Source organism: Archocentrus centrarchus, chromosome 8 (genome assembly GCF_007364275.1).
Source record: "Archocentrus centrarchus isolate MPI-CPG fArcCen1 chromosome 8, fArcCen1, whole genome shotgun sequence".
In the NCBI taxonomy this organism is placed as follows: Eukaryota; Metazoa; Chordata; class Actinopteri; order Cichliformes; family Cichlidae; genus Archocentrus; species Archocentrus centrarchus.
Genome location: NC_044353.1, coordinates 25,061,693 through 25,089,186, shown reverse-complemented (window position 1 = coordinate 25,089,186; position 27,494 = coordinate 25,061,693). Strand labels below are relative to the sequence as shown.

Here is a 27,494-nt window from a genome sequence, read left to right as displayed (position 1 = left end):
AAGCCCCAACAGTCAAAATGACCCCCTATGGGCAAGCACTTTGTGAGAGTGGGAAGGAAAAACCCCCTTTTAACAGGAAGAAACCTCCGGCAGAACCAGGCTCAGGGAGGGGCAGTCATCTGCCACGACCGGTTGGGGCTGAGGGGAGGACTGTAGTTCCAATCCCAGACTCCATATAAAAGATAGAAGCCTGACAAATCAAATGCTAAAATTCTAACCACCACACTCACCAAAACAGAGGCAGTTTTTCTGTAGCGGTCTGTATCACGCAGTGTCATCGTGCTCCAAAAGGTACCAACACGTCAGACGTGGTCGAAAGATCGAGATCAGTGACTCATATGAGGCCTAGCAAAAGGTTATTAGGTACATTTGCCTGTGTCAGCACACCTGTCAATAATGCCCCTAAAGTTAAGCCACAGTAGTATCAAAATTTTTATCGAATAAATAATAAAAAGACAGTTGTCATTGTGGAAGAAATTAGCTGCAAAGGCCAAAGCAATTTTTGTGCCAGTCTCTAAATCTGATATTGGGTATTTTAATGTTGGGAGCCTACGTCATCCTGGAGTTGCCACTTGCTTTAACGTGTAGTTACAGAATCTGCCACTCTTAGGTGTGCTGATTTACAGCACTCAGTACTATGTGACCAGTTCAGCAAATAAAGAAACAATGGCACATTTTATATAGAACACAAGAGCTGTTTTATTGCAAGTATTCATTGTCCAGGTACCTTAAATGGTTACCATGCTAGTCAGTGAACAGAAACAGGTCCAGGGTACTGAATGTGATGACTGGGCTGCTGGTTGAAGACAATTTAAGTTTTACATATTTACAAAAAAAAAAAGGTGGAACCGTAACAAACGCTTAAGTAAAACAAAGAAGACGCAGCAATGCAAAATTAAAGCTAGTCCCCATAATCCTTCTGAAAGTTGCACTGAATACATCGCTAGCATAGCAATAAAGGCACTCTGCTGTTTATTATGCACACACTGATCTTGAATAAGAGAAGTTCACTTTTGGGGCTTTTACAGTAAGAATGATAAGAGTTGATATTTCAAGAGAAATAATTTTGGAATTTTGGAAATAATTGAAGCTGATAATGTTTTGTTAAGTGCACAATTTAACAGGCAAAGGATAACAAAAGGCTAATGCACTTTATATATTAAACTGATTTGTTAGAAATCTAAAAAAGCAGCATGTCGAGAAAAAAAAAAAAAGCAGGAATTCCTTACACTGATGTTCTACATAACACATACAATACAGTACTGTGAATTCAAGGCCCACCAGTCTTTCCATTTCAACATGTTTATTATAGCACATTGCTCACTCAAGGCTTCCGCACAATAAAGAACAGAATGCAAATAAACCCATGGAGGCCTTGGCTCTTAATGTCACATTGCTACCCTAGTTGAGTTTGTACCTTTATATTAATTTGGTGAGCTATTCCAGTAGAAACCTGTTTTATATTTTGTGTTTATATATAATAAAATAAAGGAGACAGCAAATGTAAACTGGTGGAGAGAAATGTATTTTCTGTCCTGAAATGGAAAGAACACTAAACAAACGTTTTGCAAGTTGATGTTTTCCAGGCAAATGTTATGAATGATACTGGAAACCTGCAATTGCAGTACCAGTCAAAAGTTTGGACACAGTGTGTGTTTATATGAAAACTGTCCAAACTTCATCGAAACATGCTGCTGAAATCAAATCAGTGCTGTAGGCTTTCACTTACATTTTACACAGCATCCTATTTTGGAAACAAGACTTTTAGTGTTCGCCTACTTTTTTCCTCTTTGGTTTAACGTGTTTGTCACAGATTTATTAAATCATTAAACACGTCCTGCCAGGCACAAGATGTGGCTGTTATAAGCTAGACAAGGCTATACAGTAGACATCAGCTCTTAGTGCAGTCCCTTCTGAATTTATCAGCCAACTAAGGACCTCAAAGTTGGAAAAAATAATAATAAACAAAATGAACTCATCTGCAACATTTGTGTGTGTCAAATAGCCCTCAGGAACTCTTTATATCTCTATATTTGTTTATTAAATATAGAGATATAAAGAGATATGGCACTGAGAATAGAGATTCAATCCCAAAACTAGAAATTAACACAAAATTTACCCCAGACGAGCAAAATTTTACTGACAATGACAATTTTACACAATGCCAAATAAATTATCAGAAGAAAAATCTGTGAATCCTTTGGACCTCCACTGCTGTTTTATATATTGGCTTTATTTAATTTTTTGATACTGGCTTTTTATAGCCTGACAGGTCTTATGTGAAGCCTTTAATTTTTTTTTCTATTTAATATACCTCTATATCATATTAATACAAATGCTTAATGTGTTTTCTGGATTCGGTCACCAAAATTATAAACCGAGTTGCATAGGTATTCACGTTGGGATTCTCAATCATATCTTTTTTGACAGTATTATTGCATCTTGTGTCAACTGTTAGTCTAAGGCAATTCTCTTAAAATGTCAACTGTGCTGGGTAAAAGCAGTGTAGTGGATGAATGTATATGAACATAGCAATAAGCTACACATACACGCCTTATACAACAAACAGGAAAAATAATCAAACCCAATAAAACTGCATTACTGTTTTATTGGTTTACATATTGAGCATCTTATGTTTGTGAAACATATGACGGGCAATTTATGTTGATTTAGAGTTGATGTTAGAGAGGAAGTGGTTGTTCTAATGTTACAATCACCTATACAAGGGAAAACAGTGGCTGTAGACTGCAACAAGACTAAAATTATTGTGACCATGTGTAATAAACTTGCTTAATTTTGCTGCCTTTGTAATGGTTGCTTCAACTAGATCTGTGATGCAGTAAGTTACTGTCTTCAAAGCAACTTTGGTGATGGCAATTAAAAATGACAATTAGGCTGAGTGAGTCTGATATCAGTTTGTGACTGAATGGAGTCAAGTTGGTAATTACATACAATTTGTGATAATATGGTGATTAACCATGATAAATCACCAAGAAGAGCAAACCTGTTGCCGTCTACATGTACAAAAATTCACATTACCTACTTACATTCAGAGTCTAGCCAGAACTTCACATATTTGAAACAGAAATTCCTCCAAACATAGTGATGCAGTTTGCTGCAGGATGGCGAGTTAACGGCAAAATGACATAAGCGTTAGATAACCTGCTGAGTCGAGCTCCATATAGCAAAGAGATGGAATGGCAGGAAGACTGACTCAGATCGCAAACATGTTCCAGTCTGTCTGCATTATTTGTCAATTTGTCTAAGAATTATTGCAGTCAGTCCAAGTCAGACCACAATTGCCTGGACCTTTGCAATGGCTTTGTGCAACACTCTCAACCCAAAGGTTGAGAGTGTTGCATGTTAAACTTCTGGGAGACCAGCTGGTCACTGTAACTACTTGCAATTTGACAGCAAACAAATTCAATGCAATCACAGATTTTCGTTTTTTCTTCTTTTTTGCAAGGAGGTTGCCATCATACTTTTACTCTAGTGTGACTGAGGCAGACATTATGATGTTTTTTGCACAGGACTTAAAAAGCATTCCTTGTTAGGTAACATATTTAAATAAACAGCATAAAATTTAATGCAACAATTAATCCCCTTCAACAGTGTCAAAAATGGCCACAAACCTCTTAAAAATCCAATGTTAAAATGTGACATTCCTGCACTGGCTTGCAGTACTGTACAGGTGTTTCTGTTTTTCTGCATGTTCCTTTAGAAGGCCTACACTGAGTCAGTAGTATATAACAATAAACAAGCAGCCTGATTTAATGCCACTAAATAAAGTTCTGACGAGTATTAAAAGCACTTTGAAAATCACAAACATTAGAGTCCAGAGGGCTCTTACAAGTTGAAAAAAAAAAAACAAGAAAAAAGAAAACTCAGCCCTATCACGGATTCTGATCGTCTTCACAAGGGACAACACTTTTGCTTTAATTAGGTTTAAAAGTAGCATTTTAAATACTTAAATAGATATAAAATTTTGCTGTCATTTAACACAAACTGTACACATCTGGTATCAATACATATAAAAATTACAAGTGCATTTTTTTTTTTTTTTTTTAGAAAGGAAACCCTTTAACAAGTCATTATCAAAAATATGTAGCATTAGTAGCACTTTTGTTCTCATTTTCTAGTAAACTTTACAATGCTACATTACATTCACCAGAAGAAGATTAGATCTTTCTTCTTCTAGTCCAACTTCACTGTAGCCATGCTACACAAGTCACTGACCACTCTGGCTCCATCTGTGCCGAATCATTTTTTTTTCTTCTTATCCTACTCCATCCTAAAACACTTCCTCTTCACCATCCACTTGCTCCTCAGTCCATCAGATGCAGGCTAGTCAGCTCTCTCCTTAAAAATTTAATCAACTTTTTCCACTTTCCCGATAATCTTCTCCTCAAAGATGGGCAAGATAGCATCATCTTCACGTACCTCTTCAAACACCACCCCACAGTCAAACTCGTCGCTTACCTTCTTGAAATAATACCTAAAAAGAGAGAGAAATAAGACAACGTTAACTTGACTCGCGTTATTCCCAGAAGGAACCCACATGTTTTTGAAATGAGAGAGTGAGCGAACGAGATTGTTAGCCAAATCACGTTTAACCTTGTTCACATTCAGCGTTGATGATTTAGCCTGCTACAATTACTGAACACAAGTGGAAGTCAGCTGAACAGGTAACGTAGCACATTAAGTCCTAAGAGTTGCCTGGTTCTGTCTCTCCCCTTTATTAAACTCTCTGCTAACTCTTTTGAGCAGTTTATAAGCGGAAAAGTGGCTAATGTGGACAGCAGGCTATTTAGATACATTAGCTAATATGACAGTTATAGCCTAACCAAAAACTTTTTCTTTCTTTTTTTTTATGTGAGGGGATATTTTTGTTTGTTTGTTTTTCTTTAAAAAAAATAAGATCCCCCCCCACATGGTCAACTTAGACTACACAGGCCGCCATTAAATTCACAAACTTCAGATAATGACAAGACTAGCTAGCTTTGTGTCTACAACTAACTTGAACTGTTCAACTTGCTCATCTGCTGCCAGCTAGCCAAAGAGCAAAAAAAAAAGAGTTAACAACTGTTACTGTAGTCTCTGGACCTTGAAAAGAGGCGACTGCACTCGTTTCACCTCTCATCTGAAAGGGTTCTTCAGTTCTCAAACCAAAATGGTGGAGAGACCCAGGTATCACCTTTCATGTGACCTCAATAGGTCACATGAAACAATGGAGGGAAGTCTTAAACTGGTTTCATCTGAAACCACTGACTGTAATGACCCACGCCTCCTTTCACACCTTGGCACATGATCAATAGAGGGTCATAACCACCTCCAGGGGACTACGCCCACACGGGTTTAAATACCTGGGTCTCTCCACCATTTTGGTTTGAGAACTGAAGAAGCCTTTCTGCAGCAACTGTGTGATGCCATCATGTCAATATGGACCAAAATCTCTGAGGAATGTCTCTAGCAACTTGTTGAATCTATGCCATGAAGAATTAAGGCAGTTCTGAAGGCAAAAGGTGGTCCAGACCAGTAGGCGTTTATGTGTAGTTGCTAGTCTTGTAGGAACAATGGTTTGTACGCTGAAGGCAGTGACCTGAATGCAGCATTCTTTTGGATTTCATCCGCATTCATGCCGTTGTGTAACTTCCCTTGTAAAATTCGTTACAAATAAGATCTCTGCTGCAGGGACTGTGGTGTTTTGGAGCAAGAAATTCTGCAATTCAACTGCATCTCCACAGGCCCACTCACTATTTGAAAATTATTTCAAATTTAATTCATTTAACTTTAACTTATTCATTCCCATATAGCTCTTAGACAACTACATTTCTAATAACATTGACAATTATCTTTTTTTGAAATATCAAAGCAAACTGTGTTATAGACATGGACATCCAGTAGCACCATGAGTCTCACCTGTAATTTCCTTTCTTTGTTAGCAGTTCTTTGAACTGGCCCAGCGTGACAACCCTCCCTTTGACAGACGTCCTGTAAGGTATCAGCTCCTCACAGAAGTAGTACGCCACTGTAATGTTTTCACACGGCTGCTTTTTAGTGGGTTTATGCCTGAAAATGGTAGAGAGAGAAAAACAATTTAGAAAATGTGAAGCTCTTTCAAGCCCATGCTGTAAAACAGTTTTCACTTTTTTTCACATGGAGGGGGAAAAAAAAAGTTCACTTTGGCTAGAGAGGCTAAGCAGATTCATGCAAAGGAAGATGATACATTTCTGGTGCAAAACGTGAATAACTACATAACTTAATCTGTTTTCTAACTAAGTGACTTTCAGTTACAAAAAGTTTCAGATATAAATTAATTTTTATCCCCAATTTACAGCCTGTGATTTAATGATGAATCAAGGACAATATTCACAGCTGAGAGATGTCAATGAATAAACTAGCATTTGTCAACACATTTATGTGGGCGTGCATTTACACAGCATCACATCCATCTGGCCTCTAACAGATGGCAGCATGCATGTGGCCAGTTTTTCCATCGATCCAAGCATACATGCAACCTTCACTGTAGGACACATATTTTGAATTTGATACATTCAGATGAATGCGCCTCTGCCAATTGTTTTTCTCTTTTCTGAAAAAAATTGCAGATGCTAATTAAGCCTGATAATCACAATTTGCATCAAAAATCCTCATCCTTCAGAGTCACAGCTGGTCATGTAAACATGACACGCATGCTTTTACATTCAGTGTCATATTTGCCAAAGAAACCATTATCCTCCTCAAGTACGCCTCTTCAGATAAACTAACAGACTGTAAATAGAAAACGCTCAGCTTTAGGCTTCATACAGAGATTTCACAAACAAATGGGTGATGTCACGGTGGCTACGCCCGTCTTTTATACTGCCTGTGATACAGGGTTTCAGGTATAGCCCCCAGCAAAACTCATTAATTCCACTGAAACATTATCCTGCACTTCTTATTTACATCCCTGGAGTGCACAGCTGCCTCGTTAATGTCTGAAGAGACACCAAAAGTACCAGACACAAAAAACACACAAGTGTAGTTAAAATAATTACTTATTGCTACTATAATTCTTAGTTACTTCATATTAACACAAAAATAATTATTCTTCATATTTTCTGAATTTCGATTTTTAACTAATTTGGTCAGTAACTGAATTGCACTCCTTGCAAATCTAACAGGGGGATTCACACACTGGTAGTGGTCACGTAATCTTACTTTCATCTACCTCTTACACTGTTCTCCTGCTCTTCCTCATCTGTTAAGCAGCTATCAGAGAAGGCAGTCAGACATCAAACAGAAATGTGTTTCTCACAGAGCATCAAAAACAGATCCTTTCCTAATGCTCCAGCTAGTCTGCCTCTGCGGGAACACAGAAAACAGACTTCTACTTCCTCTGTGAGCTTTTTTTTTTTTTTTTTTTTTTGTGGTCTTCACAGGAACTGTGAAGAAATCTGATGATTTCAACCTTCAAAGTCTGATCAATTATTTGAGAGGCTGGAGAAATGTATACTTTATACCATGAAAACAATCTCTTCTCACTGGCTGCCTGATAAGGGCAATAGTAAAACCACTATTACAAAATCAGTAACAATACTGCAAACCAGTCCACATTTCTATAAGAGACAGTATTGCAGAAAACACTTGTGTAAAACGTGCCATTTGTCCATTGTTTTCCACTGACTTAACATGTAACATACAATGTAAAAACTACTTGCAAAACTACTGTGGAACATAGTGGACGTACTCGGGCTCGGAGAGCTCGCTGTCTGAAACTGCAGGGACAACGCTGAGCTGAGGGAACTGTGCAGGCCTGACTGCTGTGCGACCCCTCTGGATCACCTCCATCACATACCTGAGAGACCAAAAAACCCCAGTGGTTAAACACAGACCAGCCAAAAGAGGCACACGGGCTAAAGTAAAAGCTGGAGTGTGGGACTTTCATATATAAATTAAGATCCTTGACATTCAGACCCTTTTCAAGCCAGTACACACAAACCTATCAGTGCCATTTAAATCTCTGCATTTCACAGTATATCCAAGTTTTATATCTGCTGACAGCCAGCAATGATTTAGTTGCCAGAGCTGACAGTGTAGGGTACAGATACGGCAGCATAACTCACAACATCAACTAGGCCCTACACTACAGAATAACCTGCGTCTCTGGAAACACTGCACCGAAGAACTGGATAATGAGTCATATCTGTTCTCTCACCTTTGTTTGGGCTGCAGAGTTCCAGACTTAATCTTCTCCTCCTCAAGCCGCCGGCAAACCTCCTCTAGCTGGATGAGAGGACTGGGCGCTGGGTTGGGGGGCATGGTGGGATCCTGTATGAAAGGGTGAGACGGCTGCACGTTGTTCCGCAGCTGGCCGCTGATGCATGGATGCATCAACCCTGACCGGTCTGTTGAGCTGAGGCGGGATGCTTCATGGCCAGCGGGCCTTTTGGATCCAGTGGTACTCCTACAGTGAAAAACACATCAGCAATTTAATTTATAAGATAACCAATATTTTAAACCAAAAACACAGAAAAAATGGTGTAGTAGGAGCACATGCCAAAGACGCTTAATGTTGAATAAAAAGAAATGAATATGTTTTCTAATAAAAAAGTAATGACCCATATGGGCTCCTCTTGTGTTGAACCATTTCTTTCTGTCCTTCCATCAGCCACAAAAGGATCTTCTGTTTTTTCTCCATCTCCTCTGCAGGCCCTGGCATGTCATAAGGCCGCAATTCTTCACTTCTCTTGAATACCCTTTTACACTGTGTACCACTTCTCCCACTGTAAAATGGAAAATAAACAACCGATAAGTAGAAAAACAGGCATTTTTGGTATATGAATTCAAATTTTCTGAGTTTGTTCTTTACATGTACCCTGTATACTCCATAGGGTTGGATCCCATGCCATCTGCATAGCTGCGAGACTTTGATCCATAATGACTTGACTCCGTGCTCCAGGGAAAGCTCCCATACACATGCAAGCCTGCATCAGCCTCCACCTGCTCTTTGGCCTTGCCCACGCCTGTGTGGTGGTTGTGGTGCACATGTTTGTGGTGGTACAGGTGGCTAGTTTCTCCCTTGAAACTGTGCCTGAATGGATGCTTACCCTGCCCTGGTTGTCCCATCCCTTTGATCCCTGGAAAACCGTCTGGTGAGCGTGACTTGGGAGTATGACGGCCAGTTCCCGGTGATTGGCAGCCGGGGGTTTTCATGACTCGCTGGACGTGGTCGTCCAAGATGCTCTCAGGGTTTTCTTCATGAATATCTCCAAGACAAGGACCACTGTCAGCATAGCGGGAGTTGTAATTCTGTGAATAAGCACCAGGGGGGAACCTGTGACTGGATAGTGTTGTTGCTGTGGCCATCATGACTTCTTCACCTTCCTCTTCCTTTAGTACAAACAAAATTTACAGGACAAAACCTTAAACCTAATTCAAAAATAATGTACACATACTCAAGTCATTTGTTACAGTAAATATCAAAATCATAAAACAAAGCAATACAAAATATTTAAACATGCATTTTATTTATTTACCAGTTAAGCCCCACATGCATGTACACTGTGGGCACAACTGAGGTTATGCCACTGCCATCTGCAGTACTTATTTTAACAGGCAGATGGCAGGTTTTACCTTATGGTGACGTGTTTTCATTCTTAATGCAGCAGTTTGGAGACAATCTATGACTATAACAGTATCAGAATGCACAGAGCATATTTCTGTGGTTTCATGTCATGATAAGCACAATGGCTACAGCTTGAGCTTTGACTGACTCTTCTCCAGGGGGATTTAAAGGGTGGGGTACTGCAGGCTTTCATAGTTGGTTTTGGAAAAGCAGGCACTGGAGGAAGTGAAGGACAAAATGACTGTATCACAAATGAAATGTAATTTCCACTATTCTGACTTATTTCCAGATAACACTTCACCTGAATGATCTTTAAATATCACACTAGCGTGCTTCACACATGCAGACATTAAACTCCTATACATTAGCCATGTGGCCCACATGGCTAATTAGCATAACGTCACCTTGTTAAAATAATGGCCTAAGTCATTATTTTTATTCTCTCTCCCTCACCGCTTTACCCGTAAATCATGCAGGAAGCGACAGTTTGACTTTCTTCTTCATGGCACTGAACAGGAGTGGCCCTCCAATTTCATTGTACATTCTGTATAATGACAATAAAGGCATCCTATTCTATTCTATTCTATTATGGCAGTAAATCTAGTGATTTTGTCACTAGATTTAGCGTCTTTTCAGTCCCCGTTGGTGACATTTTTTCCAAAAAGCGACTAGTGACAAATTTAGCAACTTTTTCTGGTGACGTTGATGACGTCTGGAGACTTATGGAAACCTGAAATCCTCCGCTGTTGCCGTGTTTTGTGTACATACAGCCTTCATACTGCATCCGTTTGTATGCTTTGACGTCGCCCGGACCCCCAAGAGTACCTGACTGTTGGTTTGTACCGTAAGTCACGTGACCTTAATAGTGGAAGTGGGTCTTTTTCGTGTGCTTGCAGACGCCGCATTGAGCAGGTGGGTTCGTTGCTGTGATACGTCGGCGCATACGTCTATGAATTTACTGAGCTGGCTAGAATCCTGCTGAGCGAAGGATGGAATATTAATTCAGTCTGTTTACATGTTTTGTTATTTGCACAGATTCCTAGATGCACAGGTGTGCACACAGGAGGAAGCACTTTCCAGTGACGTAGACTTCACCAGACTGGCTTTTTAAAAAATAAGTCAGCCTTTTGCTATTTTGCGCTGTGTCTTTGCTGTTTACATTTCAATAGCACAGCTGTGACTCTTTTGTTATGGAGGAAAAAAAACAATTTATTTGAGGAGCATTTAATATGCCAATAGTTTATTCTTGAGCAATTTCTCATGTACATCTACAGCTGAATGTTAATTAAAGTGCCCGTGTGACATTTGGGACATGTAGCTTTGACTCAGAAGTGCCTCTTTGTTTATACCTTTTGGGAAGAAAAAATATCGCGATGTATATTGTATATCGCCATTCAGCTTTTGGTCCATATTGACTAGGCCTTTATTTTATATATATATATACGCTCATCTGCCTTTACACACACATGAACTTGAGTGGCATCCGATTCTTGATCCATCGGGTTTAATGTAATGTCAGCCAACAGTAGGCATGGATTTTACTTTAATTTTTTTTAACCAGCTCAAGCCCCAACATTTCATGCCATTTTTCAATGATTTAATAAATCTTCAATAGATCTTCACTTGTAAAGATGCCAAGCTACCTTCTGAGTGTTGCCCCGTGCTCACCATCCTGTTATTCTCACTGTGTGAAAGGGAAACTTGGCCTGTTACTACATGCAGTTAACTTCCCCCGTACAGATGACTCGTGCTCTTTGGCAAGATTTTAACTAACTGATTTTTCTTCACATCTCCGCACCAATCTGTGTTAGCCAAGCCTACAAGTTCCACATGGAACTATAGCATCTGAATTTTAGCACATTTTCCTGTGGCTTGTTTATTTAAAATAAAAAAACTGACAAAAAGAAGTAGGTATTTCACATTTTGCAAGTAGGCTTAGGAGATGGATGGGATTTACTGATCTGGCTCATTTTTATAATACTGTGGCCTCTCCTTATGAGGAGTAACAGTGCACATTGTTGTGTATTGTAGTCCTGTTTGTACTGAATAAAAATTGGATTTAGGCAAGTAATGACTGGCCTGCTTCCACGTCTTTTACCAATAATTTACTTGGATCCATATGGCCCACTGTTTCCAGAAATTATATTAAGTAAAGCCATAATTTAATTTTTTGCAGAATGCATGACAGAGCTGTGGAAAGCTGAAAAGCTGCATTGTCATGAAATCAGATTTTGTACATTTTTCCCTTGCAGCAGTAATATATGAATTTTTAACTAGTTGGTAGATTATAAATCAGAGTTTATGCTCCTGACATTCTTCTCAATTTAGAACTATATCACATCTTAATACGTCTCATATTGTCATTTAAAAGCTAAAACCCAAGTTCACATTTCCTTTTCTACATACCCAAAGTATTACTTGATGAATGCACTCATGGCATCCTTACCGCCAGTTTATACAGAGCAAACCTTCAGCTGTGTGATGGCACCTTCTTTCCTTTCATAGCTACCCACATAAATTGCCTGCCTTGAGACTTAATACTTGGCACTGTATACTGAGGGAAATTTCATTTGTGGTTTCAGCAACCATTTCATCACCATTCAAGTGACATCAAACAGGCAGCTCACTGTTCCAGGCTTACAAGTGGCGGCATGTGCAGGTGCTCCATCTGATTCATCGACAAAGCCAGATTGCTGACAGGCCAAGGACAGAATTCTCCAAGTGATTCATAATGTTTTTTTATTCCCTATTCAAATGGCTGGCCTCATTAATTTCATTAAGGCCAGGCGGATTTAAGTCTCCTTTGTTACTGAAAACTTAAAGCTCAACGTCCGGGCACACAGACCTCACCGTTTGGCTCAGAAATAAGCATCAGTGGTATCTACTGTTACTCTTCAACCAACAGTCTGCTTTTCAATAAGCTTTCACAATCTATTCAAGTATTCTTTTATTAAAGTAAACCAAACTTACTAAATTGGGAAAACAGAGCTCTTTGATATTGCCATTTGCACTATGAGGACTTAAAATGTGATCTCTATAACCACCTCATCGTGTTTCAATCACAAACAATCTCTGATTCCAGGTTTTCATATGACAAAATGTTTGAACCTTAATGTCTTTAGGTTGTTGTACTGCATTTTTCACTATTATCTGACATATTAATGATGACATAGAAGATAAATCAGTTCCAAAAGCAATTAGGAACTGATTGCCCCTCAACTATTTCTACTTCAAGAATTCATACTTTGAATTTCTCTACCCCCTCATCAGTTAAGTTATTCAGTTGGTGCTACACAGTAGCAGTAATATGAAGCATCACCTGAATGTGTAACTAGTAGTTCTGCACTGCTGACATTATATTATGTTAGAGGTCATTTAAAGAGGTTTGACTATTCAAGTTTAACCTCTGTAGCAACTGCTAAAGGAAGCTTCTTATTCACACGTTAAATATAATGAACAAATAGAGGATCTGCTTGTGTTTTTAACAGTAGATGCTGGTTCAGAAAAAGGAGAGAACATACCAATTGTACTCTCTTCAGTCGCTCCTCTAGTTTCTCTTGAGCCTCCCTCTCCCTCAGTACACACTCCAGCTTCCTGATCAGCTCTGCAGCAAACCTTTCTGGCTCCACATGTATATCCTTTGGAATCCGGTTTGGGCGCTGGAGGAAGAAATGTCAAACTGTAAGTACTCAGAATTTTTAACCACTGCTGCATTACTGTCAAAGCCACATGAGCAGCCCCAGGATGTTTTCCCACCTTGGCCCCTAACATCTTGTCAGTGATCATATAAAAGTGCTTAAACATGAGCAGGAAAACATTCAACTAGACAGTGTCAACTGTTAAAAACACGAAAGGGATGATAAATTTAAGTATTAGTGAATGTGTCACAAGACTTTACCACTGAATATCACTGAAACAGTATTTTTTATTATTCAGTATGCTTCATTCACTGCTGTAAAATCTATCAAGGTAAGATTGCCATGCCTTTTGTGTGACTCTTTAAAAAATGAGGAAGAAGTTAACCTTGGCATAAAAAAAAAAAAAAAAAATCATCACCTTGCAAACCTGAATCTTTTCTCAAGACTGACTGGTGTGACTGGATCATTTTGCCTTCAACTCAGTTAATATTTCACTTCACATCATGACAATGACAAAAAAACACAAGTACAAGAAAGGAAATGTTAAAAATACAATAAATGAACAGACTTTAATCTTATTGAGACTTTAAAGTATGAATTAAAAATATTAATGAGCGGAAACAGTTGGGAGGAATGGTCCAAAATAATTCCTCTACATCTGATGGAAGTTGTTGCTGCTCAAGGAGGTTCTCTGAGTTCAATAATGACACAAAAGTACAACCATTTGTGTCAGTTTGGTCAGTAATCACGGCGAAGTCAAAGCTCATACCACACTTTTTGATAAATACACTTATTCTGGTAATGTTTACTTGCAACTCTAATAACATAATACATATATTTGATAAAGGTATCTTTGTTTGTCAGGACATCAACAGATTTGGAATTGATTTAATAACAACCTCATTCTACAGATATGCAACAAATTAAAGTTAAAATAGGAACACTTGACCCCTACAGTGAGGGGATCCTATAGATCTGTTTTGTTGTGGGGACATTTTCCTAGAGTAGTCAGGTCCAATTTGACCCTTGCTTTTACCAGAAAAGCAATTCTGGGAAAATGCCACCATTCAAAGGTCATGCAGGTGTTAGGACGAATTTTAAAATTATGTGAATCATATGCCATAGTTTTCACTACATGCTGATCTAAACCCTGTTAACCTATGGTGGATTTAGGACCATTGTGTAAGATGGCACTCTCACCCCAATCATAAAAACATCAAATGAAGAGTCCCAGTACCAGTGAGCACTAAAGCTGCCCTGGAAGCATGAATTAGCCCAACACAAACCAACACTTTACTAATGTTGTTGTTGGTTTGTTTTTGGGTTTTTTTTCCTTTCTCTTTGCTCTAATTTGTCACCTATTTGAATTTCGCATTTCAAATGGATTTTGTGAACATCCCACTAATAAAGATAAAAATTTCTACCTCCAAAGGAAATAAAACTTTTATTTCTTCTCCTGTCAGCACAATTAATTGCACTGCAAATCTTACCAATTCAAAGCTACCTCCCCCAATTTGAATCCAGATAATGCAAAAACAGTTTGAAAATTGAGTCATATTTAAAACAAAACACTTCCAAGCCCTTTTTTTATTAAGAAGGAAGTCAAGAGTAAGGGGCAGGGATTTGTGCTCTTCTATAGTCAGTTCATACATCTTAATGAGATGTTGGGTGTGGAGTTGTAATTTGACTCTTTACTCCAAGGCCTAATTAGGGCTGGGAGTTTCCTACTGAGAGAGCATAAGCTGCAGAGGGAGGCATCAAGCTGTCACAGGGAAGGGTTCATGTCTACTAGGCTTCAGCGCACAGAGCTTAGGAAAGCATCAAGCTGCATTTAGACAGACTACTCTTTCACCATCAGCTATTCTTATACTCCATCACAGGCCCTGCGACACAGCAGAGCTTAAATATGCACATCTCCAATGGTGGAGCAGAGAAAAATAAGGCAGAAACAGACAGCTAAAGAGCGAGAGGTGTCGAGCCAGAAACGGAGAGAAAAGGGGAAATAGCTCATGAATAACTCACTGGAATATGAGGTAGTGGCACTCGCCCGTTTGCTCTGGCGCTTTCATGCATCTCACGCCGATGCTGTTTGCGGTATCTGTAGGGTGGAACCCCATCTCTGGAATTAACAACAAAGACATTTTCATAAAACATGCTCATGAATAAACAACAGAGACAGCTTTGAAGTTGAATGCTTTTCACAGCATTTTTGCCTAAAACGAACACCTAGTAAGTCCTGATTAATTAGTACAGCAGGACAGGTAATCTCACAGGCATATAGTGTCCCTGCCCCACCACAAGTGGTGTAGCAGATTACGGTCACATATCATCACACGCATGAGAGTTTAATTATATATATATAGTACTCATATTGTTTTTTTTTCTGCGCTGGAAGCTCTGGATCAATTAGCTGTAACAGCTTCTGATCCGTTCAGCTTCAAACACATTTTTGTCCAGTTGTGCAAGCTTCGAAGCTTCTTTGGCTGAATACCCCAGTGTCATATCTACAAGCTACAAGTCTTTATTTTGCATATCTTCTTTCAAAAGCACATGACTATGACTCACACTTCACTGAAATTCAAGTTCTACTTCCAGTGATCCCAGATAATAGAATTCATTTCTTTTGGTCTCCAGCCTGGAAAAAAACATCAACTATAGAAGAATCACTTTCATTTCATTCACAACTTTTTCAAACCGGTTCTTATGCAACACTTGCAGAAGACATCAGTAGATAAAGTTTTTGGGGTTAGTCAAAAATTGCAGTTTTGAAACAAAATTACCTCTAATATATGACTGAATCCCAGATATAAGGAAAAGGCATGACAAATGGGAATATATAATATTGTTTTGAATCCTGTCTTTTACTTTAATGGTAAAACTTAACACCAAAGTTGTAGCCTCCATTGCCTTTTTGACCCGATACAACTGTGTGTAAAATGTTTGGATGAAGCTAAGATACATACACACTGCTGTCTGTAAGGGAAATGGTGTCTGCGTCACTGGACATGCTCTGCTGCTCACTGTCATTGGCGCTGGTGGCAGGAGCCATAACATGGCCAGTGTTGACATAGTATGGGTTGATCGTCTCCCGACATGGTGCATGCCTGGGAAAATACAAAATAAAAAACAGGAAATGCTGAAAAAAAAGGGTTAAAAAACAAGTAGACATCCTCATAACAACATGCTGTATTTATAGATAGAGACAGAATTTTATTGGACGATTTCTAATGTGGTTATAAAAGAACAGAAGCAAATGCTTAGAAATGGTGCATAATTCACAACACACTGTAAAGCCCTGAATGCATTCATCTTGTAAAACATCAGTTTTCTGGTCAAGAATTAGTTGAGCTGAGTGCATTAAGGAGATGCCGGTTGTTTGTTTTTTTCTTGTGTGGCATAGGAAGCAGTGTGTTGTCATCACAGCTACAAAGCAAATTATGAAAAGAAAAAAAAAAAATAACAGGTACATACAATCTGCATATAAAAGCAAATGAATGTATTTGCTGAGTGATTCATATTTAGATTTTTTATTTTAAATGAAGTTGCCTCACAATGAGGCCATAGCCACTTATTTGATCGAGTCTGGATTTAAACAGGATGGATGAAATCTATGTCACTAACTTCTAGAGCTTTATTTCTTTTACTCTTACAGTGTATGTTCCTAATATTTATTTTCAGTAGCATATTCATTTAAATGTTTTCCAGCTGTCTGAATGATCTACTATGAGACCAGGATCTGCAGCTCCGGTGGCAGCATGAAGACTTCAAACCAGCGAGATAGAGAAGGAAGAAGTTAAGATTCATTAGATTTAAGTTTCTAGATTTGCTTAATTTTTATTGTCATTGTTGGTATATGTGGGATTGGATGTGCTGCGTCAACATGTTCATATACTGTAGACTCACTAATTACACACAGCTTACACCACTTGTAAACATTATGCGGCGCTTTCCCTAGGCTGACAGTGAGCCTAATGCAAGTTTATATCAATCCTCTGCCCCCTCCTGCCACCTGCCTGCCAGCGATTTATATCTGAAAAATGTCTGGCACAAGCGAGCACAGGCTTCAAACAGCTGTCAACTGTGTGTAATCACTGACTCTGGATTTTCATACAGTGTAATTTTTTTTCTTCTGTAACATCCTATCACTTGCACTTGGATCTCTTTGGCATAGTTTAAGCCAACGTATTTGCAGCCAGAAGAAAATATGCCAGCTAGCAACACCATTTTTGATAGCATTTCAGCACATCAAATTCCACCCACCCACTTTCTTAACCACTATATACTCTAAATCGGGGTCACAGGGGGCTGGAGCCTATCCTAGCTGTCACAGAGCGAGAGGCAGGGTACAACGTGGACAGACTGTCAAATCATAGCGGGAATATACAGACAACCAGCCACAGTCACATTCACACCTACAGCCAATTTTAGAATCACCAATTAACTTCACATGCCTGTATTTGGACTGTGGGAGGAAGCTGGAGTACTCAAGGAGAACACAGGTACAGGGAGAACATGCAAACTCCAACAGAAAGGCCCCAGCCATCCTGACCCAAGATGTTCTTGCTCTGAGGTAACAGTGCTGACTGCTGCACCATTGTGCCACGCTCTGTAAATTCAATAGCAGAATACTGAGCAGTGCAGTGAATATGGCAACTTGATCCAGATGCACCTTTTCCTTATAGATCTTCTGAAATTTGTGTGTGTGTGTGTGTGTGTGTGTGTGTGTGTGTGTGTGTGTGTGTGTGTGTGTGTGTGTGTGTGTGTGTGTGTGTGTGTGTGTTGGGGGGGGCTTCTTTTGAAACCCTTTACATTTTTAGAAAATGAGTTGAACACCTTTCTACACATGAATTATACATGCAAGACATCAATACAATTTATTCAGATTGAAATTTCCTGAAGCCTTTTTCTCCTTGTTGAGAGTGCAGAAGGACCCAAAGTTCAAAATAAAATCATTGCGATGAACTTCATTACCATCTGGATTCAACAGCGAAAAATTATAACACTAGGTTGGTGAAGAACTAGGACAAGTAAAAAAAAGAAACTGACCTCTAAATTTGTAATTGGGGAGTATGTGGGAATATATTTGATAATGAGAAAAGGACAACTGAAAGAAGAAAAAGTGTGCTCTCACCCACCCAGCTACTTAAGTACAAAAAAATAAAACACGAAACTCTCACACAAATAATTAGTAATGGAGTTTCCACAGGCATATAAAATCTAAAGCTCGAAAAAGAAAGGAACTGGACTTCTTTAGGTTCGTCCCTCTCAGCCAGGATGCTTCTTCAGTTCTAAAACGACTGATGGAGAATACCTGTTATTTAACCCCTTGTGGGGGCTGTCCCCTTGGACGTGGTCCTGAGGGTCATTGATTATGTGAGTCATCACACAGCATCGTGTAAATGTGCATCGTAATGTGTATAACTGTGCATGTGACGAATAAACCTTATCTTACTGGCACCAGAGCCAAGGTGTGAAACTTCTCTAAGATACTGCCCTACCCCACCATCATGTGAGTTACTGATGTCACCCAAGGCAAGAAGTGTGGAGGCTGAAAGGGGTCTCAAGACCGCACACTTCTGTTCAATGATGGTCACTAACAGCAGACACAGATGGCCTCCTTTAACCTCCCTCAAATTATCTGTGTTCTCGGTCCAAAATGTGAACAGTGGCACCCTCTAAACGGTGTCCTTTCTCCTTTAAGTGCAGGCGTACAGCTGAGTCTTGTCCTATCAAAGTGGCTCTTCTATTTTGTGAAATGTGTTTGCGGAGTGGTTGTTTGGTTTTTGGTTGTCTGATGGACCCTCAAGGCCAACTCCACAGGGGTTAAATACTTGGGACTCTCCATCAACTGTTTTAGAACTGAAAAACCCTCTTGGCTGAAAGGCAAAATATGTTCACAAACCTAAAGAAGTCCAGTTGCCTTCTTTTAAAGAGCTCGAGACCGCCACAGACAAAATTTAAAGACCTTCCCTTTAGAAATAATTTACTATGGTTGTTGTTGTTGATGATGTTGTCAGGACTTGCTCCATAGGGGAGAACTGGTAAACCATAACATCAGCATAATTATGCAGGAAAAGTTGAAAATCCATGTCTTCGATACATTTAGGCATAGTCCTCAAAATTTGTGCATCTCAGCATTCTTTGCCAGCCAGGGAGAAAGTATGGGTGGCACCAGCAGTTTAAGGATTTAACTTTAAAAAAAAAATAAAGTAATACAGTATCTTTTTCTTACTTACACAATATTATTATTATTAATACATAAGTGACTCCACTTAAGCATGGAGATTGTTGGGAGGGCGGCTTTTTTCAGAGGCAACAATTCTTATTAAAATTACAAACACAGTGAAGTCATGCCTTTGAAGTATAAGTTTAACTTTAATGAGAACAAAACTGAGTTGTTCACATTTCAAAAATCTCCCAAAACATTAATGAACATAAAGGCTATTCTCTTTCAAGTCAGCTCATTTCTTAAAGCTGATCTGAAAGACTATTTAATGTCTGTTGTTGCCCGTCTCTGCAGAGATCTGACTGCTGTAAAATTTAGTTTCACAAAAACCCAATGGGCGATGCTTTAAAAATGAAGCATGCCTTTTTTTTGTAATTCCAGCCAGATGCTTAATTGCTGAAATAATGATGTGGAAATAAGCTCAGAAGTGTGTTTCAATCACAACTTAAAACTTCTTCAGTAGTTACCATGCAGATTTTCACCAGCACGTGCCTGAAATGCCTGCGGTAGAAGCTGTGTAATTTTTTTTTTCTTCTTTATTTTGGAGAAGATTTCAAACATTCATATCCTCCAACAGAGCCTTTGGTTATGTTTTTCAAAAGTCTTATTCGTACAAAAACCAGCGTTTGCATTCTGCAGATATCAGCTAGTAGGAGACTAAGTGCCCACACTGTAGAATGAGCTTGGAAAGAAAGGGTAGCAGTCATGGTCGTGGTATTTTAACTGACCAAATGGTTATCAGGATTCGTTAGGTCTCACATACACAGTACAGGGCTGTGTCCAGTGTTGCTGTCACAGAGAGCTTTCTATCTGGAAGGTAATTCTCTGTCTGTCAGCTGACGTGAATTCCTGTCCCCATCATCACACCACTGGTACTGCAGCAACAGAGGTCAAACACGGCAACATTTTTGAAGTCTGACGGTGATGCAAATTGAAAATTATACATAACAGCAAATTAGACAATTACTTTGCGGTCATTGCTACAACTGCTCCTTGTGAGATTTCCACAGTGACTCAAGCCTAAACATGCTTGCGTTAGCCCTCTGTTGAAGATGTAATCTCACTTGCCCTACTATCAGCACTGATATTAGTGCTGTGTGGTAAAACTTTTCTTTCGTTGTAACCAAGTTTCTGTTTCCTACAGCCTACACACACACACACACACACACACAAAAAAAAACATTAAAGAATCAGTGCTTGGCTATTGCATCAGATGAAGGGTTGTCTTGCTTGATTTTTCAGGATAGCTTTTCCATGGAGTCTCTTGCTCAGCAACTCACTCATGCAGATGTTACCAAATATAATAGCAACGAGGTATCGGTAACTAAATAAAACCAGCAGGTCTGTTCAACTGTGAACAATGCAATCTAAAAGATTAAGAGGTCAGCGCTGGAATAAACTCTGGGAGAAAGTGTTATGTTCACATTAAAGATTACTTCTACACTACTTTCAAGTCCTATATACCTGAGAGGAAATGCAAGAGTATACCCACAGCACCAAAAAAAAAAAAAAGAAAAGAAAAAGCATCACTTAAAATAATGCACTTCCTAAATCAGCAAATGTGTAAATTATGCAAACTGGTAACATTTTGTTATAAAGTGAGGGAAAAAATAACTCGTCATCAGTGGAGGGGAATAGATGTGAGTCATTTATCTGACTAGCAGCAATTAACATAATGTATTTTTTCCTGATCTCATGACATGTGCTGTTAGATTCTGCTCAAATACAACACAGTAAACCTTGAATCAACACTTAACTGCTGCTAAAATTAGTGTATTTTTATTGATTTTAAATGGTCAATACTGCAGCTTAATGTACTGGAAAAGCTTGCAGGAGATGTGCATATTGATTTTAACAGATTGTTGTATTCCAACATGTCATATTGTTGCAAAGATTTTATTAATTTTGTGACTTAAAAATTCTAAATGAAACATAATTTTAAGGATCTATTCACAGCTCCGACTAACACTAACATAAGTAGGCTGAACAGTTAAACATGATTTTTGCAACATTTTATTATGGCGCCCTTATATACAGAGGAAAAGGAAGGCAAGGACTGCAGTGTCCAGGGTCAATGATTTGGGAAGAGCTCCTCCTTAAACAAAATCATTGTTTAACTCTGTCACTACAAAGCCTGTCCAGTGCCCAGACCAAGCATATGATCCTCAGAGCCCCCTCACAAGAACCCCAAAGATTTCTGCTACAACCTCTAAACAGCCAGTAAAGCAGCCTCTTTACCTTCTGATATTTTTTCACCACTATAGGCACAAATACATAAAACTCACTTCACACACAGTCTTTGCCGTCTCCTGAGCTACACTCACAGTCACATCACCGCTTGTGCTGGTGTGCAGTTTCAGAGTTTTTTCTTTTTCTAATTCAGCAGTTTGCAGAGAAAAGCTGTGCAGTTAAAGCTGAAGTGAAGCTTTCTAGATTGCTCAGAGGATTTACCTGTACTCGTGACTGTCCTGGAATCTTGTGCTGCTGGCAACCCGCTGCTGTGCCGTCTCCATCAGCAGCTTCTGAGTAAGACGGCTGCTCGCCGTGGGGTCACACTCAGGCAGCACCTCTGACCCTTGGTCACATCTCCATTCCTCATATTCCTTTAAAGGTGGTAAATAGCTCGATAGCCCCTTTCCATTGCCAGAAACTGAGCTCTGGTCACTGTACAGCTTGGGGCTTTCACCCCCTGTCCGTGTGTATTCCAAATATATGTCAGACTTAAGGAATAAAGGATAGGTGTTTTCCTCCATCATAGTCTGTATCTCAGTCTGAGCCTGATCAAACATTGCGGGATCAATGTGAAGCTTCATCACACAGTCTCTGATGAAGGATTTGGTAGCCGGTTTGATCTGTCTGGAGACAATACCATTGTTGTCCAGGATGTATTTCTTATATATAAGTTTTGACAGTTTCACCTTCTTCTCCTCATTAATCTCATTAGCTTCAAGTTTCCGAAAACCACTGCACGCAAACCAGAAGTCCAACATGTCTGCACACTCCTCCTGCTTGAGAAACGTCCTAAACAGCTGGATGCCATCCTGGTCATCCAGGAGGGAATGAAGAGATTCTGCCCACTTTAAGTAGGGTGGTGTTGGCGAAGCGCTGCCCTCTGGCTCGTAACCCAAGTCCAAGTCAGATCGCCTGGGTGTAGCCACAGACGGCTCACACTTGAGGCTCTCATTCTTCGAGGAGAAGCCGAGGGTGCTGTGCTGGTGACCATCACTGCACACAAGCTCTCCTTCTTCGCCAGGGACAGGAGGTCTGGGAGCGTCCTCAGTGAAGCTGCCTCCTAGGTCTGCTAAGTAGCCCCGTTTGTCGCTTATGCTCATAGTCCCAGCATCCATATACCACGTCCCCGTAGAGCTCACACTGCACAACTATTCGATCCAGAATTCTACTTATGCCCCTGAAAAAAAACTCCTGCAAGGAGGAAAATATATAATGAGATGCAGCTTCAATACGTCATTGAAAGGCAGTCTGTTGCTAGCTTTGACAGGGAACTAACAGTATAACATTGTCCTGAGGTTTTTACAAATGTATTCCACACTGAGAAAAGCAAGTGAATTCTGCCTGGTCAGCAGAAGACCGATACAGCTGCCATTTTTTGACAGATTTTCATTTTTAAAAAATGGTAGCTAAAAATGTAACTCAATTTCTATGCAAGTATTTGAAAACTACTCTAAGTCCCTAAAGCCAGAATGTTGCCACTGCTTCAGCACGTACACTGATCTCACATTTGGGTCAGAAGTCCACACATTCTATCACATATTCTACGCTATCTGCAAACCTGAGCAGAAATCAAAATCTAGAGCTATTAGGCCTTTAATACACTCCGATAGTCTAGAGGCATATTTCTACTAGACAGCAGCATGAATACAGTGTAGCAAAAGCATATCATTAGCTCACACAGCTATTCCAGTTTCATCCAAATTAGTATTGGAAGGGTGGAAACTCACTTGGGGTTTACAAAATTAAATTGATAATGAAGCAGCCCAAGTCTATTTCCCATTAGCTGACATAGCAGTACTGCAAATGGCACTTCATACATCCTTTTGCCATATTCTCATTTTATTTAATACCCCCCCCCCCCCCCCCCCCCCCCCCCCCCCCTGCTATTAGGGAAGGACCTGCTCTGGCATTGCATATCAAATGATTTTAGGGATCAAGGACATATCTTAGTCCTTGTGTAACACAGAGTGCATTGCTTTTTTTTTTGCTGAGGAACGACACTGTAGAACGACACTATGCCTCTATCTCCGCCTCTGCTCAGCTTATGACTAAGCTTCCCAGATACTGTGTCAGTATTCAATTTAAGGTCTAATGCAGCCACAGCTGACCCTTTAAATTCACACATCCAGGCAGCAGCCACTACTTCTTGACAGCTGCAAGCAGATCACGGTGGAGAAACTGAACACAAATCGCCCTGACTTCAGCCTACATCACCTTCCCATCTATGCAGCCTACTTGTTGACTAATAGGATTAAATATAAATGCTGAATAAATAAAAAAAACACACAATTTCAGAAAAGATGACAGCTGGGTTTACTCTGGTAAGAAATATTTTTAATGGTTGCCATCACCCTTCCCTTTAGGGCACACCCACTCTCTGTCTGGTTCAATACTGATACAGATCATTTCCCTGATTGAACAAAGGCTGTATGAAGACAAAACTGGCAGCAGAGGATCTATTCGCTGCAGAGCCCTGGAGTGTGAGCAGCACGTGCACTGTGCATCAGGCCAGATGTGCTGGAATGGAAATCAGACCCGCCCCCCCCCCCCCCCAAAAAAAAAAAAAAAAAAAAAGCAAGAGCGTTTTAGGCTTTTACTAACAATGCTGGTAGGAATAAATCAGCTGGACAAACTGCTGCTACCTGTGAAGATGATGCATCCGCGCACTAGTATTTAAATGAACAGTTCTGCGCTCTCAGGTGTGCGGCTCCGGCAGAGATTTATTTAGAGGGGATTACATACGATTTCCGCCGGACAGAGCCTGCTTCAAAAAAAAAAAAAAAGAAAAGAAAAGAAAAAAATGTCCCCTTTTTTTCTGAAACGGTGTCAGTTGGTTTGTTCCTTTGAAGTGAGCCTCTCATCACATCCATGTCTTGGCCTCTCCAGAATGAGCAGAACAAGCAGCGAGTGGGGGAGGGGAGCCAGAAACAAACTCCATACACACACACACACACACACACACATATATACACACACATACACATAGAGAGCGAGCCAGGCCTGTCAGCAGCCGACCGACAAGTGCACAACTTTGTCACACTAATAATATCTGTGCTGTACCCGCTAACAGCTGCTAAACTAAACAGACAGCATAAGGAAGCGCAAACATTTCCCCTACCGTCAGAGGATACAGAGGGAATCCCAACACCGATTTCCGAACACATTTACAATCAGCAAAGCAAAGCGATGGTATATTTCCCCCCCTCCGACTACCGCAATCCCAATCTCTGAGCAGGGGGAAGGCATAAAAAAAAGTGACATATACTTAACCGGTGAAAACCTTTCTGCTTTCGAGTGCATCGGCCTACTGGACCGACACGAGTCCCAGCCGGCAGTGTCATTGTTGCGAATTGCAAGAGTTTAAAAATAACAAAGAAAACACTCCGCTCTCCACCTCTCCATGGCTGTCTCTCACTGTCTGTATGGAGCTGAGGCTACAGGAGATGATGCACAGCGCCTCGCCCGTTCACTTCACAAACTGCCGGTTAAGCTTCGGTACATGTGGTACACCGAATTTTCCTCTCCACCCCCCCCCCCCCCCCCCCCCCCCCCCCCCCCTCCCTCCCTCCATCGCTCTCTCTCCTAAGTGGTAACATACATGGAAATTCCTCGATTTTTTTTCTTCTTCTTTTGATGCATAATGCACAGAAATATGATATAATAACACAGCTATTCAGCTCAAAACCGCATGCAATTCGGCTTATTAACATAAAATAAGTATGATTGTAAATATTAAGCTGTAAAGCCTGAAATGATCATTTTTTTTTTTTTTTGTAGTTCACATCAGATCTATAACCAGCATGATAACCTCTGATGGCAAAGTTGCCCTAATTTTTAATCCCTGGTATACATTAAGCACCACAAAAAAAACAAAAAAAAAGCTCAAACCTTTACCATAATGCATCTGAGCAGCATCTTTTTTGTTAGTCAAACATGCCACTGTTTGTAATACAGCTTTTCACACTCACTCAGAAGGCAAAAAAAAAAAAAGCTCATTACATTAAAGAACTACTTACACAGACTGAGTAGACTGCACTTCAGAGCAGGTTGGGCAACCATTTGTTTCGGAGGCACACAGTCTGCAGGTTTTCATTCCAACCACAGACTGCACCAGATGACTTTACTGATTACTCTACAGAAGCCGCTTTGATCGGTTAAAAGCAGCCTACCATGGCAAAGCTTTACTTTTCCTGTTGTGTGCTGCATTCAGGCAACCTTTATCATAAATTTTTACCACCAGGAAGTTTCGCTAGAACATCTGATAAAGCAGACGTCAAACATACTGAGACATGAATCGCAATGATGAAGCAATCAGCTAAGTTTAACATGCTGAGAGTGCGAGAACAATGAATATTGACAAAGTATTGTCAAAGCATTTTGGGATAAATGTTCATGTTTTGGTGTTTTTATGAGTGTTGGAGGAAAAACATCAACATGCCATTACATCATATTTAAGTCTTAATTTTGGCAACACTGAAAAGCATTAATAATACATGAATATATATGCAGCTATATATCCAGTGTGCAGCTGTTTTGGTTCAACACATTTTCCCTTGACTGACTGGGTCATTTCTATCACTGAGTCTAAGATGAAAGGCTGGTGCGATACTATAATAATATATTGCTTTTGATTATGTAATTACATGAAACCATTTCGGAACACTAGAGTAGGATACACGCGTCTGCAACAGGAGCGCACACATTTCACACTTTGTCTCAACATATCATCCCAAACACCGGCTCAAACCTGGACACCTTTCAAGTGTGAACTGTGGTTCTTACAATATTTATGCAGGCAAACATAAAACATGAAAAACAGACAGCGCACCTCCTCGAGGCAAAATAGATTTTTTTTTTTTTTTTTTTGCAGAAGCAGTTTAAGCATTTTAAGTGTCCTGCCAGTCGTCTCTTTATAGCATCAATGACTCTGTTATTGTTGTTTCCAAAAGCAAGTCAAACTCCGGCCAGAGTACTGGAAGGAACTTGTACTTCCTTTAAGTACCAGTTAAAATGTTATAAGCTCAGTTTTACTTTAAATAGTTGAAGCACATTATTAAAGGAGCTACTGTTTATTATGCATATAATTTAGCTTGTAGGCTACGAATTACAGCCCACCAGAGGGCGCTGTGCAACTTCCCGGTTGGCGACACTTGTTTGGAATGTCACAAATTCAACAGCTGATCAGAGCAGAGCATAGATGAGGAATTCATGATGTTTGTTGGGACAACAAAACAAGATTATGTTTAAACAGTATTGCCATTATGTTATTGATGACTCATAATGTTAACATTATTATTATATTACATATTTACAATGTAATGATGGAAAAAAGGCTGATCTGCATGCAAATCCACTTGCATTACCTTGAGTTTGATTGTCTTCCTCATGCATCCTCCAGTAGTACATCCTTTCACTGAAGATTCCATTGTATGGCTACTCAACGTGCACTTCTTCTGTAATAGTAAAGCCGCTCTCACCCCCATGAAATGGAAAGCTCTGGCCGAAGCAGAATGTTGCCATAACATTTTGCCATGGCCATCCATTTGTTTCTGAAAAGAAAGAAATATTGGCTAAGTCTAGTTCCTACATAACTGAAAAAAAATATTTAAAAGCAAAACAATTATTGATTGTATGTTCTTCAATACCTTTAACATAAATCAAGCTCCCAAAACTAGGGTAGGGAAGCCTCATGCCCTCCCTACTGTGGCTTCCCTTAAATAAAGATTTACTGTATTAAAATCTTCTCTCAGACTCAATCTTTTGCAGCCATGTGACACTGTTGCAGTTAGAA

General features: G+C 39.7%; 1 protein-coding gene across 3 annotated transcripts; it reads right to left on the bottom strand.

Annotated features, from left to right (window-relative positions):
- Positions 1–541: 541 nt before the first annotated feature.
- Positions 542–27,197, bottom strand: axin1 (axin 1). Of its 3 annotated transcripts, none has more exons than XM_030736735.1 (11): positions 27,067–27,197; positions 21,923–22,894; positions 16,209–16,349; positions 15,268–15,364; positions 13,129–13,266; positions 8,858–9,372; positions 8,601–8,765; positions 8,198–8,446; positions 7,730–7,837; positions 5,920–6,069; positions 542–4,495 (listed from the first exon to the last, which is right to left on the bottom strand). In XM_030736735.1, exons 2-11 carry the CDS (start codon positions 22,816–22,818, stop codon positions 4,369–4,371), a joined length of 2,586 nt encoding a protein of 861 aa, XP_030592595.1. In that variant the 5' UTR covers positions 22,819–22,894; positions 27,067–27,197; the 3' UTR covers positions 542–4,368. The 3 variants fall into 3 exon arrangements, with proteins under 3 accessions (XP_030592595.1, XP_030592594.1, XP_030592596.1); XM_030736734.1 differs by lacking the exon at positions 27,067–27,197 and adding an exon at positions 24,974–25,162; XM_030736736.1 differs by lacking the exons at positions 7,730–7,837; positions 27,067–27,197 and adding an exon at positions 24,974–25,162.
- Between the last annotated feature and the right edge of the window lie 297 nt (positions 27,198–27,494).

Bases quoted from the DNA above. Each gene is read 5' to 3' on its own strand.
- axin1 (XM_030736735.1), bottom strand. From the start codon at position 22,818: ATGGATGCTGGGACTATGAGCATAAGCGACAAACGGGGCTACTTAGCA. The intron at 16,350-21,922 runs GTAAATCCTCTG...GTATTTTCCCAG, and splicing joins CAGGACAGTCACGAGTACAG to GCATGCACCATGTCGGGAGA. The intron at 4,496-5,919 runs GTGAGACTCATG...CTCTCTTTTTAG, and splicing joins ACAAAGAAAGGAAATTACAG to GTATTATTTCAAGAAGGTAA.